General features: G+C 46.4%; 1 protein-coding gene across 2 annotated transcripts in view; it reads left to right on the top strand.

Annotated features, from left to right (window-relative positions):
• The window catches only part of htr4 (5-hydroxytryptamine receptor 4), a 125,149-nt gene that overhangs the window by 13,413 nt on the left and 96,003 nt on the right, over positions 1 to 15,733 (top strand). For both annotated transcript variants that reach the window (XM_051860091.1, XM_051860090.1), the window contains exon 2: positions 13,382 to 13,463. In XM_051860091.1, coding sequence (XP_051716051.1) covers positions 13,382 to 13,463 — 82 coding nt within the window. The remainder of the gene's footprint in view (positions 1 to 13,381; positions 13,464 to 15,733) is intronic.

Genomic DNA, 15,733 nt, shown 5'->3' with positions numbered 1-15,733 from the left:
CTAGTGTCTAAAAGAAATAATATTTAAGATATTTAAGTAGTATCATTGCTGATTTTTTTTTTCCTACCGTTCAAAAAACTAGTGGTCACTGCACAGTAATTGCTGCATGGAGTGGTTTAATATGTCTCTTCTAAAGAGCAACAGCTTGCTGAGTGTTTTTTGAGTGCAGTTTAAGTTGTACCTGCTATTGTGGGAAATTCATCTCCCATCATTTATTTCCCGTTACAGCACTCACCACTATCGACTGACATCAGTAAGATATTACATAACAATTCCTGAGCAGACACGTGTCCATATGTTTTAACAAAACATTTCATTCTTATTCAGCGCACACTATAAAAAATAAACAAGCTATTTAATTGACTTGTCTTGGCAACGTTTGTAAATTTTTCTTTAAAAGAACAATGGTGAACAAAGTGCGCAGTGATTTTGTGGCTTATTACTGACATTCTGGCATTAAATTGTAAGCAATTAGTAATTTACAAAGCAAAAGAGACACATGACTCAGTTGCAACTCTGTTAGTTTCAGGGTGAAAATGAAAATATTCAACTCTGTCACCTTAAACTAAGCAATATAGAGCAGACCAACGACAAATGAATGGCCCTAAAAAATATGATCCAGAGAATCGGCAGATGCAAGGGTTTAAAAGAGTAGATGCCCCAGATCATCATTAAACCCAAAATTTGCATTTAAATGAAATGTGAAATTCCTCTGAGCGTTACACAGCCTCAGGCATAAAGATGAGACTCATTTGGAAAGGAGAACCTTTCTCTGCACTCGTTTTTTCTCTTTATTACTCGCATACTGGGAGAACCTCAGGTGCTGGAGACTCTCCTCACATCTGGGAGACAGTCTCTCCAGCATTTATTCAATCTCCCCAGTAGAGAGGGCTGACTCAGCCAGGCCTGTTTTATTCAGATGGAGGAAAGTTTGAAAGGCCATCTCAGTTCCCTTTCATGGGAACTGTCGACGCTACGTCATATGACGTTATGACGTAGCGTCTCGTTCCCTATTCAGGGAACCAGGGTTACACAAGTAACCCGAGACGTTCCCTTTCATGGGAACTGTCGACGCTACGTCATATGACGTCATAACGTCATATGACGTAGCGTCTCGTTCCCTATTCAGGGAACCAGGGTTACACAAGTAACCCGAGACGTTTTCAGTGGGTGGCTGAGTCGGCGCTTGAAATTCAAAGGAATCTTTAATTTGAGTCAGGAGATTGAGTTTACCTGGAGAGGAGTCGTGCATCTGTGATCTATTCTACATGAAAGAATGTTCCGTCACGCTAATTAGTGTCTTATAATAATGGAAAAACAGGTGTAAAACATTTACATTATGTGGTGATAATGATCAATATTATATACTGCACACACACTGTTTAAAAGTTTGGGATCAATAAGATTTTTTAATATTTTTTAAAGATGCTCACCAAGGCTGCAGTCATTTGATAAAATTGTGAAATATTATTACAATTTAAAATATCTGTTTTCCATCTGAATATATTTTTAAAATGTAATTTATTCCTGTGATCAAAGCTGAATTTTCAGCATCATTACTCCAGTCTTCAGTGTCACATGATCCTTCAGAAATCATTCTAATATGATGATTTGGTGCATCAATGTTGAAAACAGTTCCCTTTCAGTCGGTCACGTTCGACGTACGTCAGTAGTGACCGACGAATTGGGATATCGCTAGAGAGCCCTATCAGCTTCGAGTGAACTACAACAGGCCAATGGAGTTGGCGTGCGATATTTGCATAATGCGCACCGCCCCCGCCAGGTGGTATAAATAGGGGAGCAGATGCAATCGCACTCTGTCTTTCGCTTCGGAGCCATCTAGTGTGTTTCCAGCTTTCAGACTTCAGTGAATTCTTCAAGCCAAAAAAAAAGGAAAATTTCTTTTTCTTGTGTTGGTGCAACGGCACTCCAGCGAGGTCGCGAGCTTCCGAGGAGCCTGAGCTTAAAGCTCTCAACTGCTGTTTTTACAGCATTCAATTTCCATTTCCCAGCATTGTGGTCTGTTGCGATTTGGGCCGGTTCCTCCGTTGTGTTCGGGGAGTGGTGTACCCGAACACATCGTGACACTCCCTGTGTGCTTCAGCACAAGAGAGCTGAATTTTTCCCCTCCTAAAAGAGCTTCACAGACGAACCCTGCGTCTTTTTCAAGATGTCATTTCGTCTGTGCGTTACTGGATGCGGTCGTTCATTGGTCCCCGCTGACGGCCACAATCGCTGCATCACGTGCCTGGGCGTTCAGCACGCTGAAGCAGCTTTTGTGGATAGTTCATGTTCTCACTGTGGGAACATGACTATTGCAGTGTTGAGATCGAGACTCTCGTTCCTTGGTTCTCAGGGAGCGGGGGTCCCCTCCCCTATGCCCCGTGCCGCCGTTTTCTCTGGCTTCGGCCGGGGTGACGGTGCGCCGGCGTGTAGGCAGGGTGATCTGAGGATCACGGTCAGGGCTTCCCCGCCGAGCTCCGCTCCGCGGGCCCCTGTCCCCTCTACCTCACTGCAACCGGTGGTGTTACCGATTGAGCGTGCTGGTCCCTCTACGGAGCGACCAGCCGTTTCTTTCGGAGCACCGGCGGATGACTGCATGTCGATCGCGGCATCGGAAGGTGAGCCAGAGTCCTCGGGAGATGAAGACTCGGCTGCGTTACCTCCCTCCGGGACCGTAGCGTTGTCCGAGCCTGATCCTGAGTTGACGGCTATGCTTTCCCGGGCTGCCGAGAAGGTCGGGCTCGTCTGGAACCCTCCACCGTGTCCCGAACCTTCTCGGCTCGATGATTGGTACCTCGGGGCGGCCCGCGCTGGTCCCCAGCGCCCCGCCCCGATGCCTTTCTTCCCGGAGGTGCATGATGAGGTGACCAGGTCCTGGCGGACGCCCTATAGCGTTCGTGCGAGACCTGGTCCCTCGTCCGCCTTCACCAACCTGGATGGCGGGGAGGCTAGGGGATATACGCGGATTCCCCCAGTCGAGAGGTCTGTTGCGATGCAACTGTGTCCAACGGCCTCTGGCTGGCGCGGTGAGCCGCGTCTCCCATCCCGGGCCTGTAAATTCTCGTCAGGCTTGACAGAGAAAGCTTACAGAGCCTGCGGACAGGCTGCCTCTGCCTTGCATGCCATGGCCCTTTTGCAAGTTCATCAGGCAAAAGCGTTGATGGAAATGCCCCAGGGAGGTCTTGACCAGCAGCTGCTTGGGGAGCTGCGTGCCGCCACGGACCTCGCCCTCCGGGCGACTAAGGTGACGGCACGTTCTGTTGGTCAGGCGATGGCCACGCTTGTGGTCCAGCAACGCCACCTTTGGCTGACCCTTGCTGATATGAGGGATACCGACAAATATCGGTTCCTGGACTCCCCCATATCACAGGTCGGCCTTTTCGGCGACGCGGTAGAGAGCTTCGCCCAGCAGTTCTCTGCCGCCCAGAAGCAGGCTGAGGCTATCAAACACGTCCTGCCCCGGCGGTCCGCTGCTGCCTCCACCCCGCCGCCGGCAGCACAGCTTCAGCCCGCTCGTCGCCGAGGGCGCCCGCCTGCGTCGTCCTCCGCCCCTGCTAAGTTGGCAAAGCAGCAGCCTACACCAGCCAAACAGCAGGGTGCCGGTCGCGGACGCGGCGCCCAGCCCGCTCAGGCCAAGCCAGGTGGCAAGAGGTCGAGGAAGACGCGACCCTGAGACGGGCGACCTGGAGGGGAAGGTTCCTGCTCTTCGGGAGAGGACTCCATCGTCTCTCCCACCCCCGGAGGAGGGCCGGGGGGAATTTGTGAAATTGTCTGTCCCGCCGCTGGCTCTCCGGAGTCCAGCGGTACCCACTTCATCACAAAAAGAGCAGTTTCCCAATCCTCCAGGTCACAAGAGACTGTGGCTGTCAGCGCGCGAGGCTCCGCCTTGCCACTCGCAGCCCACTCTCACTTCGCCAGCAGGTCCCAGTGTGATGGTCGAGGCCGCCCCCCAGCCGTCTCCCATTCACACTGTCACCTCGCAGAGTCTGACCCCACTTCGGGCCGCTGCGCCGTCCGAGTCGGGTTCCAGCACTCTGCTTCGCTGCCCCACCCCCGGTGCGTCTGTGGTGCCTTTGGTCCCGCTGGCTCGGTGTCTGGAAGCCTGGATAGCGCTCCCCAGCCCGTCCCGCTGGCTCATTCGCACTATCAGACTCGGCTATGCGATTCAGTTCGCCCGGCGTCCCCCGGTCTTCAGGGGTGTCCACTACACTCAGGTGTCCCTGGACAATGCACCTGTTCTCCGGGCGGAGATTGCTGTCCTCCTGGCGAAGGATGCAATCGAGCCGGTCCCTCCAGCCGATATGAAGTCAGGGTTCTACAGCCCCTACTTCATTGTACCAAAGAAGGGCGGTGGGCTACGGCCAATCCTGGATCTGCGTGTCCTGAACCGGTCCCTTCACAGGCTGCCGTTCAAGATGCTTACGCAGAAGCGCATTTTCGAATGCGTCCGTCCCCAGGATTGGTTTGCAGCGATCGACCTGAAGGACGCGTACTTTCATGTCTCGATTCTGCCTCGTCACAGACCCTTCCTACGGTTTGCGTTCGAGGGTCGGGCATATCAGTACAAAGTCCTACCCTTCGGGCTGGCCCTGTCGCCCCGCGTCTTCACGAAGGTTGCGGAGGCGGCCATTGTTCCGCTCAAGGAACAGGGCGTTCGCATCCTCAACTACCTCGACGACTGGCTCATCCTGGCCAGCTCGCGGGAGCAGTTGTGCGAACACAGGGACATGGTGTTAGCTCACCTCAGTCGGTTGGGTCTTCGGGTCAACTGGGACAAGAGCAAACTCTCCCCCGGGCAGAGGATCTCTTATCTCGGTATGGAACTGGATTCGGTCGCCCGGACTGCGCGCCTCACCGAGGAGCGCGTCCAGTCAGTGTTGACCTGCCTGAGTACGCTCAAGCGCAGGACAGCGGCCCCACTGAAACTCTTTCAGAGGCTCCTGGGGCATATGGCATCCGCAGCCGCAGTCACGCCGCTCGGATTGCTTCATATGAGGCCGCTTCAACACTGGCTCCGCGGCCGGATCCCGAGATGGGCGTGGCAGCGCGGTACGTTCCGTGTTCCCGTGACACCGAACTGCCGTCGCACCCTCACCAAGTGGTCGGACCCTTCGTTCCTGCGGGCTGGAGTTCCCCTCGAACAAGTGTCCAGGCATGCTGTGGTCCACACAGATGCCTCTGCCACAGGGTGGGGGGCCACGTACAACGGGCATGCAGCGTCAGGTCTGTGGACGGGGCCCCAACTGCATTGGCATATCAATTGCCTCGAGTTGCTAGCAGTACGTCTTGCACTGGGCCGCTTCCAGGAGCTGTTGACAGACAAGCACGTACTGGTCCGCTCGGACAGCACTGCGGCCGTTGCGTACATCAACCATCAGGGTGGTCTACGCTCCCGCCGTATGTCGCAACTCGCCCGCCATCTCTTGCTATGGAGTCAGAAGCATCTGAGGTCGCTTCGTGCCATTCACGTCCCAGGCGTGCTCAACCGTGCAGCCGACGAGCTCTCACGGCAGCCTCCGCTTCCGGGCGAATGGCGGCTCCATCCCCAGGTGGTCCAGCTGATCTGGCAGCGCTTCGGCGAGGCACAGATAGATCTGTTCGCCTCCCCGGAGACTGCCCACTGCCAGTTGTTCTATTCCCTGACCGGCGGCACGCTCGGCACGGATGCCCTGGCAATCAGCTGGCCCCAGGGCCTACGCAAATATGCGTTTCCCCCAGTGAGCCTTCTCGCACAGCTCCTGTGCAAAGTCAGGGAGGACGAGGAGCAGGTCTTGTTAGTGGCTCCATATTGGCCCACTCGGACCTGGTTCTCGGACCTCACGCTCCTCGCGACAGCACCTCCCTGGCCCATTCCTCTGAGGAAGGACCTCCTGACTCAGAGACGGGGCACCCTCTGGCACCCGCGTCCCGACCTGTGGAAACTCCATGTGTGGTCCCTGGACGGGACGCGGAGGTTCTGAGTGATCTCCCGCAAGCGGTCGCAGACACCATCACTTCCGCTAGAGCTCCTTCTACGAGGAACCTCTATGCGCTGAAGTGGAACCTATTCGTCGAATGGTGTTCCTCTCAACCAGAGCGAGAGGACCCCCGATCATGTTCGGTCAGAACCGTGCTTTCCTTTCTGCAAGAGGGCCTGGAGCGAAGGCTGTCTCCCTCCACCCTCAAGGTGTATGTTGCCGCTATCGCCGCACATCACTATGCAGTTGATGGTAAATCGCTAGGGAAGCACGATCTGATCGTCAGGTTCTTGAGGGGGGCGAGGAGACTGAATCCTCCCCAGCCCCCCTCTGTACCCTCTTGGGATCTGACCCTGGTTCTTACATCTCTCCGGGGTCGTCCCTTCGAGCCTTTGCAATCAGTCGAGTTAAAAGTACTGTCCCTAAAGACCGTCCTCCTGGTTGCATTGGCCTCGCTCAAGAGGGTAGGGGACCTGCACGCATTTTCGGTTGACGAATCGTGCCTGGAATTCGGGCCCGGTGACTCTCACGTTATCCTGAGACCCCGGCCTGGATATGTGCCCAAGGTTCCTACCACTCCCTTTCGAGATCAGGTAGTGAACCTGCAAGCGCTGCCTTCGGAGGAGGCAGACCCAGCCCTAGCTTTGCTCTGTCCCGTCCGCGCGCTGCGCCTGTACGTGGACAGAACGCGAAGCTTCAGGACCTCAGATCAGCTCTTTGTCTGTTACGGAGGCCAGCAGAAGGGAAAGGCTGTCTCCAAGCAGAGGATGGCCCACTGGATAGTGGACGCCATCGCCCTGGCGTACGAGTCCCAGGGCGTGCCTTGCCCGTTCAGGTTGAGAGCCCACTCCACCAGAGGAGTGGCCTCTTCCTGGGCGCTGGCGCACGGCGCCTCGCTGACAGATATCTGTAGAGCTGCGGGCTGGGCGACACCTAACACGTTCGCTAGATTCTATAGCCTTCGTGTAGAACCGGTATCTTCCCGTGTACTCGCTTCCACCAGCCGGTAGACGCGAAGAGCCCGTTCTAGTGTCGGCTTGCAATGCCACTCCCGCCCCCTGGGCCGGATACGTGCATCCTTTTTACTCCAGTCGAGTTCCCCGCTTGGCGAACCCTGTCGAGTTCCTCCGCCTCCCCCTTCGGCTCGGACATTGCGGAGTGTCTGATGCCAGGCCAAACCTCCGTCACCGACGTTGACGTTTGGCTGGGTTCCACATGTCGTGACCCCTCCACGTGAGCGGTCCCATGTGTGTATTTGTCCACGGTCAACTCCCTACGGCGAGCCCGTGTCTTTCCCTAGCAGAGCCAGCTCTGCTGTCACCTGTCAGATGAGTCTCCCCCTACCCAGGTGGAGCCATCCCAGGGACTCCATATGCGTACTGCCCACGGCCAGTCCATATGTGTACTCTCCACGTAAATTCCTCCCCTACGGGTGGGTAGTGGTCTCCGCAGCGTCCCCTACGGGTTCGCTTCCCCAGTGTAGTCTAGTTTACTTAGTGGGTATATCGGAACAGCAGTAGACTCTCTCGGCGTAAGCTCGCCCCCTTCCCCATCCCACTGGTGCGCCGGGTGGCTAGAGCTTGCGCTGGGCACTGGAAGGGGTTCATACTGTGGCGCTTTATTTGGGATCCCAATTCGTCGGTCACTACTGACGTACGTCGAACGTGACCGACTGAAAGGGAACGTCTCGGTTACGTATGTAACCCTCGTTCCCTGAAGGAGGGAACGGAGACGTACGTCCCGTCGCCACAGTTGCTGTACCCTCGCTGTAGTGCGGACTAGATTGTCTCCTCAGCGAAAAACAGAGTGCGATTGCATCTGCTCCCCTATTTATACCACCTGGCGGGGGCGGTGCGCATTATGCAAATATCGCACGCCAACTCCATTGGCCTGTTGTAGTTCACTCGAAGCTGATAGGGCTCTCTAGCGATATCCCAATTCGTCGGTCACTACTGACGTACGTCTCCGTTCCCTCCTTCAGGGAACGAGGGTTACATACGTAACCGAGACGTTTTTGTGGAAACTGTGATACATTTTTTTTTTTCCAGTAGTCTTTGACATACTGAATGTATATATAGTCTTTGTGCATTGCTTTTAAAGATAAGCATTGGTGCACATTATTCCAAATAAGAATCCATAATCTATTAGCACAAAAGATTATGCCTCTGTAATAACCTTCCTTTTAGACTGGCATCATACAACCTTCATTCATTTCCCTATTACAACACCCACTTTTCATGACCCTGTCAATTCCTGATGTATAAAATTAAGTGCTACATTTATTTTCTTGTTGAATATCCTGTTTCACTTGAGGAAAAAAATGAGTAAAAAGGTTCTGTTTCATATTGACTGAATATCATCCAGCCATCTCCTGTGTAGAATAAAATATGATATATTCTACATGTTATTCTGGCCAAGAACCATCAACATAGACCTGAATGGACCATCTAAACAGTTCATTTTTGTAACATTTAGGGGAGGTTAAATCTAACATTGGACAATTGTAAAAAATGAAAGTTGAATATGCAGGTGCTCTCAACTATATCTTGTTTACTTGGTATTACAGCAAGTGCCTCTAAAAAGGGAATGTTCACCCAAAAATGAAGATCCTGTCATTGTTTTTTCTCTCTCATATCTTTACAAACCTATATAAGACTATTAACATTTGCATTTATTCATACTTGTCACATACGAGACACTCAAGAACCAATGATGTTTGGCGTCAAGCCTGCTGTGACTCATGACAAGCCCAGTTTGCGCATGCACAAATGAGATATGAGAGCAGAAAGGATTCATTTTCTCTCACAAAGCTATCTTTTGGAATAGATAGAACAAGGGATGACAGAATTTTAATTTTCATTCCCTTAAAAAGATCCAACCAGTGCTCAGCCAATCAGATTAGAACTAGCATTTTTCACCATCTTACAATATCTAAATGTGCCGTGGTCTGTGAGCATGTCTGAAACTGCACTACTTCCATCAGTGTAACTTGAGATGGATAAAGGCAGACAGAAGAAAAGTTTTACCACCACAATGATCCTCTGTATCAGCACAGATAAGACATTGATCACTGCAAAAAGATGAAATATTATTCTTTGTCCAATATCACTTAACAGCAGCAATGACACATCCACATCTTACATCCTGTACATGAATCATCTGCTTGTTCTTTGTGAAAGTTCTAGTGCAAATTGAAGGTTAAAATGAGGAATATTATAATTAAAATGTACTGTGTGATGTGTAAGTTTTTCTGATTTGAAGATTTGCTTCTAGAGGAGCGTAAAGTGTAAATACTGAGGAGCCTTTTTTCTTTTCCATTTTTAGATTAGAAAGCCTCTTGTGGGCCAAACACTTTCTGTAGCTTTCAGATTTCATAAGCATCCAGTTAATTTAATTCACTCTGATTTTAAAGGACCACTGAAGTGCTTTGAAACACACAGCATTATTCAATGTGTTGAGACAATTTCCACTGAAACAGGAAGACAGGGTGGGACATACCAAACAGCTCCTCCCCTTTTTTAAATAGCCAATAGCGTTTTGTTTATATCATAGCTCGGCTAAAATATATTTAAAATATAGCATTCCGTGCAGAATTCAAATGGGCCTTATACATTTTCTGGTATGTGCCAACTCGCACATATGAGCCGCTCTGTGCTGTCGTGTCTCTGGACCGGAGACTGTGTGCGTTCGTGTGACACTAATGTGAAACCAGACTTCATTCGCCTGTCTTAATCATTCCCTGTCCCCTGTATAGTGCACTATGTGCCATTCACTATGTAGAAAATAGTAAATGTGTGAACAACTGACTGGTTTTAGCCGCAGTTTCAGCGTCTATTTATAGTGAAGGGGGCGGGTCGGTTTAGATTTTAGAGAGCATTTGATTAGTCAGAAAATCTGATGAGAAGCTGAAGAGCAGCATGATGTCACCTGTTTTCCGCGTTTACATGCAAACCAGTAAACTGACAACGCAAGTAAACCACGTTTACATGACTTTATTAATGAATCGGGTTATTTCCCTGTAGTGACGTCAAAAAATAATTATTTGCACATCTGAGTATTCCATATGTTATGTCAGTTGTGATGTTAAATAAAGCTTACGGCTCATATATTATTCTCTCATGCAGTTACAGATGCAGCATTTTGACTGAACCACTTCTACTTCTGCCGCAGGAGAGATGAGAACACATTTTCTGGGTCTTGAAAGAGTCTGCGTTTGTGTTATTTCCTTCTTCCTTTCCTGCAAAAAGTTCGCTCTGTCTGGATGCTTTTAAATCTGCACTAAGGATGCGTTTCTGTCACGTCTCACACATGCGCACTTCAGTAAGCCGACAGAAAGCAGGTTAATGCGTTTACATGCCGCGCAAAATCGGGGTAAGAGGCAAAAAACTACCTGTTCCGACCGGTTTATGCTTAAGCCGTTTATGACCTTACTCCGATAAAAGAAACGGGTTACTGCGTTTACATAACCACGTTTGATGCCGGCTTATTAAGCATAATCGGCTTAAGAACGTGCATGTAAACGCACTCATTGTTTTGGAGCACACTAGCTTACAGATAACAGTAAGGCCAAAAAACTTCAATTTTGATTTCATGGGGACTTTAAATGGCTTTTGAAGTCACTTGCTAGCAAATAAAAATCAAAAGATGCTCTGAGTTAGAACAAACCGTGTCTGTGTTTTATGACTTTGGCATTAGTTTGGCATGTGTTGTGTGAAAACTAATGGCATTTGGCAAGCTGTTTCAGGTGCTGTTAGCTTTAGTCATTTCTTCTTGTCTGTATATGTTTATTAGATTATGTCAGAACTCATATCCTGTTTATGTGTGTAGCGGTCGATGTGTAGTCATTTAAACTGGACAGTGATGATTGCACTTCTTCTCTTAAATGGGTGTCATTCTGTCTGCCTGCTGCAGGGATTTGTATCAGTAGAGCCCCTCGTGTGGCTGTTTGTACGTTCAGGAGAATGTAAAACACAGACTGGGCACTAACCGGGAGGATTGTGTCTTGTCTGGAGGTCTAACATCCATGTTGGTGGGCTCATGCTGGAATTCTCCTCTTGGGCAGAGCTAATGAGAATCCCACCAGTCCAGCACTTTCACTGTAAACCTTTACCAGACCCTCTCTCTCTCTCTGTGTGTGCTTAATGTGGGCATGCTTCCCAACTGCAGAGCTGCTGTTATTGTGCCAGCATGGATTTATATGTCTGTGCATGTGCAGAACCCAGACGCTTATTGCTGTTACAAATCTCTTTGCTTCAGATGTGAAAGAAAACATGAGACAATTCATTTGACACAGAGCGCTCTCCAGCAGAATGAATCAAACCTCTCATAAGTGCCCTTGGAACTTGAGTGAAGTCTTAAGAGCTTCTGACACACATTCTTAACCTCATAATTGTTCATGTTAAATTAGGGAAAAAAGAAAACTAGCTTTATTTATTGTATATTTCTATTATTATTTATACCACCCGTTTTTTTTTTTTTTTTTTTCTCGGTTTGAAACAAGATTATTTTGCTTACCCCGATGGCAGATTATTTTGCTTGTTTTAAGCAAAAACTCACTTAATTTTGACTTATTTTTTCTGAAAACAAGGCAATAATTTTTACTTGTCTAGAAAATGCTTCTTGATTTAAGAATTTTTAGATATTTGAACTAGAAACAAGACAAAAACTCTAAGTAAGAAAAGGATTTTTTGCAGTGTATTCAGCAAGTTTCTCCTCCATTGATGCTTTTTTGTCAATGTTAATGGGGACTGATGATATTGATTAAAAAAAGAATTGCTTTTTGTGATTTATCGACTAAAGGTTCACTGAAAATTTCACCTTCAGATCTTGCTCTCGATTTTTTATTTTTTTTTATGTAATTTATGTACATAGCATTCTATGAAATCTGTTTGATTTTTTCAAATTCTGTTTTTTTTTTTTTCTTTAGTAATCGAAAAGCATGTCTAATTAATTGAAACCATAAAATTTATACAATTTAACAACAATTTTATTAAAAGGTTAAGGTGAGACACTACAGGCTAAAATGCTGTTTTTTCAATTTTGAATTTTTGGCTTTTAATAAAGTGTTTTTTCAGACTAGTGGACAGACAAGAAAACATCCAAAATACAATTTTAAGCATTTTTTTTTTTTTTTTTGGCACTTTATCTATTTGTGTCTATAGATTTCAATTACAACACATATTTTTAAAGGCTGTTTTCTCAAAATGAGTTTCTTCTCCTACACTGAGCCATGTATCTCCACTTTACCAGAAAAATGTATGCAAATTATGCAAAATGTATGCCTCATTTGCATATTTAAACATAACATTTTAGAAAACTTGTAATACAAAAAATGTTTGCAATTCTTATTGTAATCAATCCACTGGGGAAGTATGGTGATAACTATTAGTTAACTTTTTTCCTCATATTCACCTGCAGTGTCTCGCCTTAACAAAAAATACATTTTAGGGTCCTATGAAATTTGTTTTATTTTTTCCCAAGTTCTGTGTTTTAATTGTTTAATTACATTTTAAAGTGCCTGTTTTATGCTTTTTCGAATATACCTTTTATGCAGTGTGTAATATAGCTGTTTATGAATATAAAAGGGTTACAAATGTTTAAAGATTAAAAAGTGCACAACAAATAAAGTTATTGTCTTATTCGAAAGAATCGATTTTAAATATGGCCATTAAAGTGTTATGTAAGACATACATTTATTGTTTGTCACACTGGGGGTGAAATCAGAACAGACCAAAAGTTACTGTTAACTCGCTAAATCTGTGTCCTCCACGCCCCTGCAATCAGCAGTGTTTGTTATATGAGTATGTTAAACCAATAAAAACTGAGGGTCTATGAGCAGCGCTCCTACGCATATACAATACATATAATACCAGTTCTTCAGTTCTGATTTCCAGGCCTGGAAAAGTCATGTAAATTTCAATAGTGGTTATAATTTTTCTTTTTGCTCTTGTGTTTTTAAATGCATACTTTGTAAAATAATTTTTTACATCCTTATCTACTACAGCTGGGTAAATCATGGATAAGTTTGGTCAAAAGGTTTAGAGTTTATATTGAGATCTTTTGTTTTTCTTTACCAGCACGTTCCTTGTTTTCACATAAACTGGCTGCTGAGCTCATATGTTGTTTTACCCTCCTCTGTGACACATGACATTCAACAACAGTTGTAAATTTTTCCTGCCACATTACAGCCGGTCTCTGTTCCCGGGGTTAATAGATAACACACATCATCCACTGATATACTGTATTTTCCTTCCTTTTAAATTTAGGCTGACCCACTTTCATTGTGCAGCTATGTACAAAGAAAGCACAACAGCAAATCATCACAACAGCCTACATAAAATAAACTGATGGGTTATGAGTTCAACTAGATGCTGTGTCCTGACCGCTCCATCAAGTAACCTTTGTTTCTCCTCGTTTCGCAGGGCCGCTCCGCATCTACGGGTACATGAATCTGAGTTCCACCGGCCAGATGCCTGAGATGGAAGAAGTAGATACCATTGAGAGGTTAGAGCACCACCACCATTATCTGTTTTTTCCTTTAACTGTTTTAGCTGACCTTGAGTACCAAGATGGCTTATAAATAGACTTGGTTCATGCATAAATCAATGAAAGTGTTTTAACCCCGCCTGAGGCCTTTGCATGAATTCACTCGCTTGGCTCAACATTGACATACTACCATATGTTCACCTCAGTGACCTCTTTTTTTGAAATGTCATTGCTGTAAATGCACTGGTTCCTTCAGAAATTACAGGAATGAAATGTCTATGGGATTTCTGGGGAAGCTACTTCAGTATCGGGGGACTTCAAGGTCTCCAGAGGTTGTGGGTCTGTTTGCTCAGCAGGACAGAGGAAATATGGTCTTTCTATGTTGGTATTAGCTTTCTCCCTTCCGGGTATCTACTTACAAACCTTAAGTATCCTGTAACATCACAGGAGTCTCAAGCCACTAAACAACACAGTAATGACACTTATAAATAGCACTGAGTGTGTGTTCTTCATAGCTCAGCATCCAGTGTTATTCGTGTTGCTGTCAGGTCTGCTGCTGTCAATGAGATGTTACGGTGCTGTTATGTTGCTGTTTATGTTCAGAGTGCTGACTACAGGTGTTCTGATAAGCAATATTTTGTAATCGGCTGATTTTGATCGACTTTTGACCAACAAATGTATAAAAGAGATGCACTGATAATAAATTTCTCAACAGATACAAAAAGCCGATATATATATATGTGCCAAGTGCTAATTCTAAAACGTCACATTAGAACTGGGAACGTTGAGTCACTTCATTGAAGCTTACTGTATTATGTAGAGTATTATGGTGTTATGAGAGAGAGATTGACTAAACGAGTGTATTACCTGCATATGATGTAGCATTCATTCTTCAGGTCGATGTCCATAATTTGAATGTCTGCCGAGGAAAACGATGTCTTTGTCCTTTTAAATTTTAAGGGGATTTCCCACAGAGCTAAAACAACTTCCTTGTTCTGACTCACTCATGAAGACAGTATTTGCCACCATCTAATTTTCCCCTTAACCCAAATCGTTTTGATCTGAAACAAGTAATAGATTAAAAAGACCAAAGACTGCCCGTTTGATATACCCCAAATGAATTATATATCATGTTTAACCACTATCTAGATAAGAGCCAGCAGCAAATTCCCAAATGACTGGCCAAGATGAAGCTGTTCTCTGCGGGTATGTGAGCGCTGAACAGCCGCCGACAGCCTGGAGCTCACATCTGCGAAAGCGTCTAAACAAATAGTAAAATAGGTACTATGTTTATATGAGTCACATATTTGAGGTCTAAATAACTACATTCCCCCCTTAAAAAACTGCATTTCGTGACACAACAACAGTAGTCTTTTTAAAAAATATGGTGGATTTGCTCGACCGCCATGACAGTCGCCACAAGCGGAGTGAAACTAACGGTGAAACGGTTCCAGTGCTGATACTAGGGGAATATCGCACGGCTCTCAGCCAATCAGATTTGAGAACCAGAAAGTACTGTTGTATATATATTTATAGTATTTTGTTAGTTTTTTTCCCATAGTGTCAACTCCACTATTTCGTAGTGTCAACTCAAATTCCACTACTGAATGTGAAATATGAAAAAAAAAAGGGAAGATTCATTCAGGTATAATGTCATTCTTATAATACAAATGAAAGTATGGTAAAGCTAGACAGCTCCGGCAGCGATCCAAGCCTCGGTGAGTCTCGAGTTCTAGCATGTCTAACAAAGGTGTCAAATCCCCCATTGAGGAAAACACAACACTGCAGTCTGAGTGTGTGATTATTACTGCACTCGCAGTGTCACACTTCATCGTGGAGGATGCGTTGTCTCTCCAAACATTTTCATTCATACCAGCAAACATCGCTGATACCACCCTGTGCTCTATATCACAACAAACCACATGGCAATATCCCCCTCCTTTCAGTTTCTTATCTGCAGAATGTCTTTCGCTCTGGGAAAGGCGGAACTCCTTATCCCTTTGTCACTGTGTATGGCATTCTGGATCACCACTCTTCTTGAAGAATCTCTCCAGAGTGTCTTGAAAGTGACTGCGGTTTATGCTGAATAAGACAGCAGCTGGTATTCCGGGTCTGTGGCATGCTTAGATGAGGAATTCTTTGATGTAGTGTTTTGAGACTATCATTGTGGGGTAATGTTAATCAGAGCAGGCATAAATTTAGAAAGAATGATGGTACCACTGCAGAATTAAATTTAAAGATCATAATTTTATCATTAAAGCCTGTCCTCTGCGTTATCATGAGAGGAA

This window comes from Ctenopharyngodon idella, chromosome 14, assembly GCF_019924925.1.
Source record: "Ctenopharyngodon idella isolate HZGC_01 chromosome 14, HZGC01, whole genome shotgun sequence".
Classification (NCBI taxonomy): Eukaryota; Metazoa; Chordata; class Actinopteri; order Cypriniformes; family Xenocyprididae; genus Ctenopharyngodon; species Ctenopharyngodon idella.
Note: the sequence above shows the minus strand (reverse complement) of the source record. Positions and strands in the feature narration are given on the sequence as shown.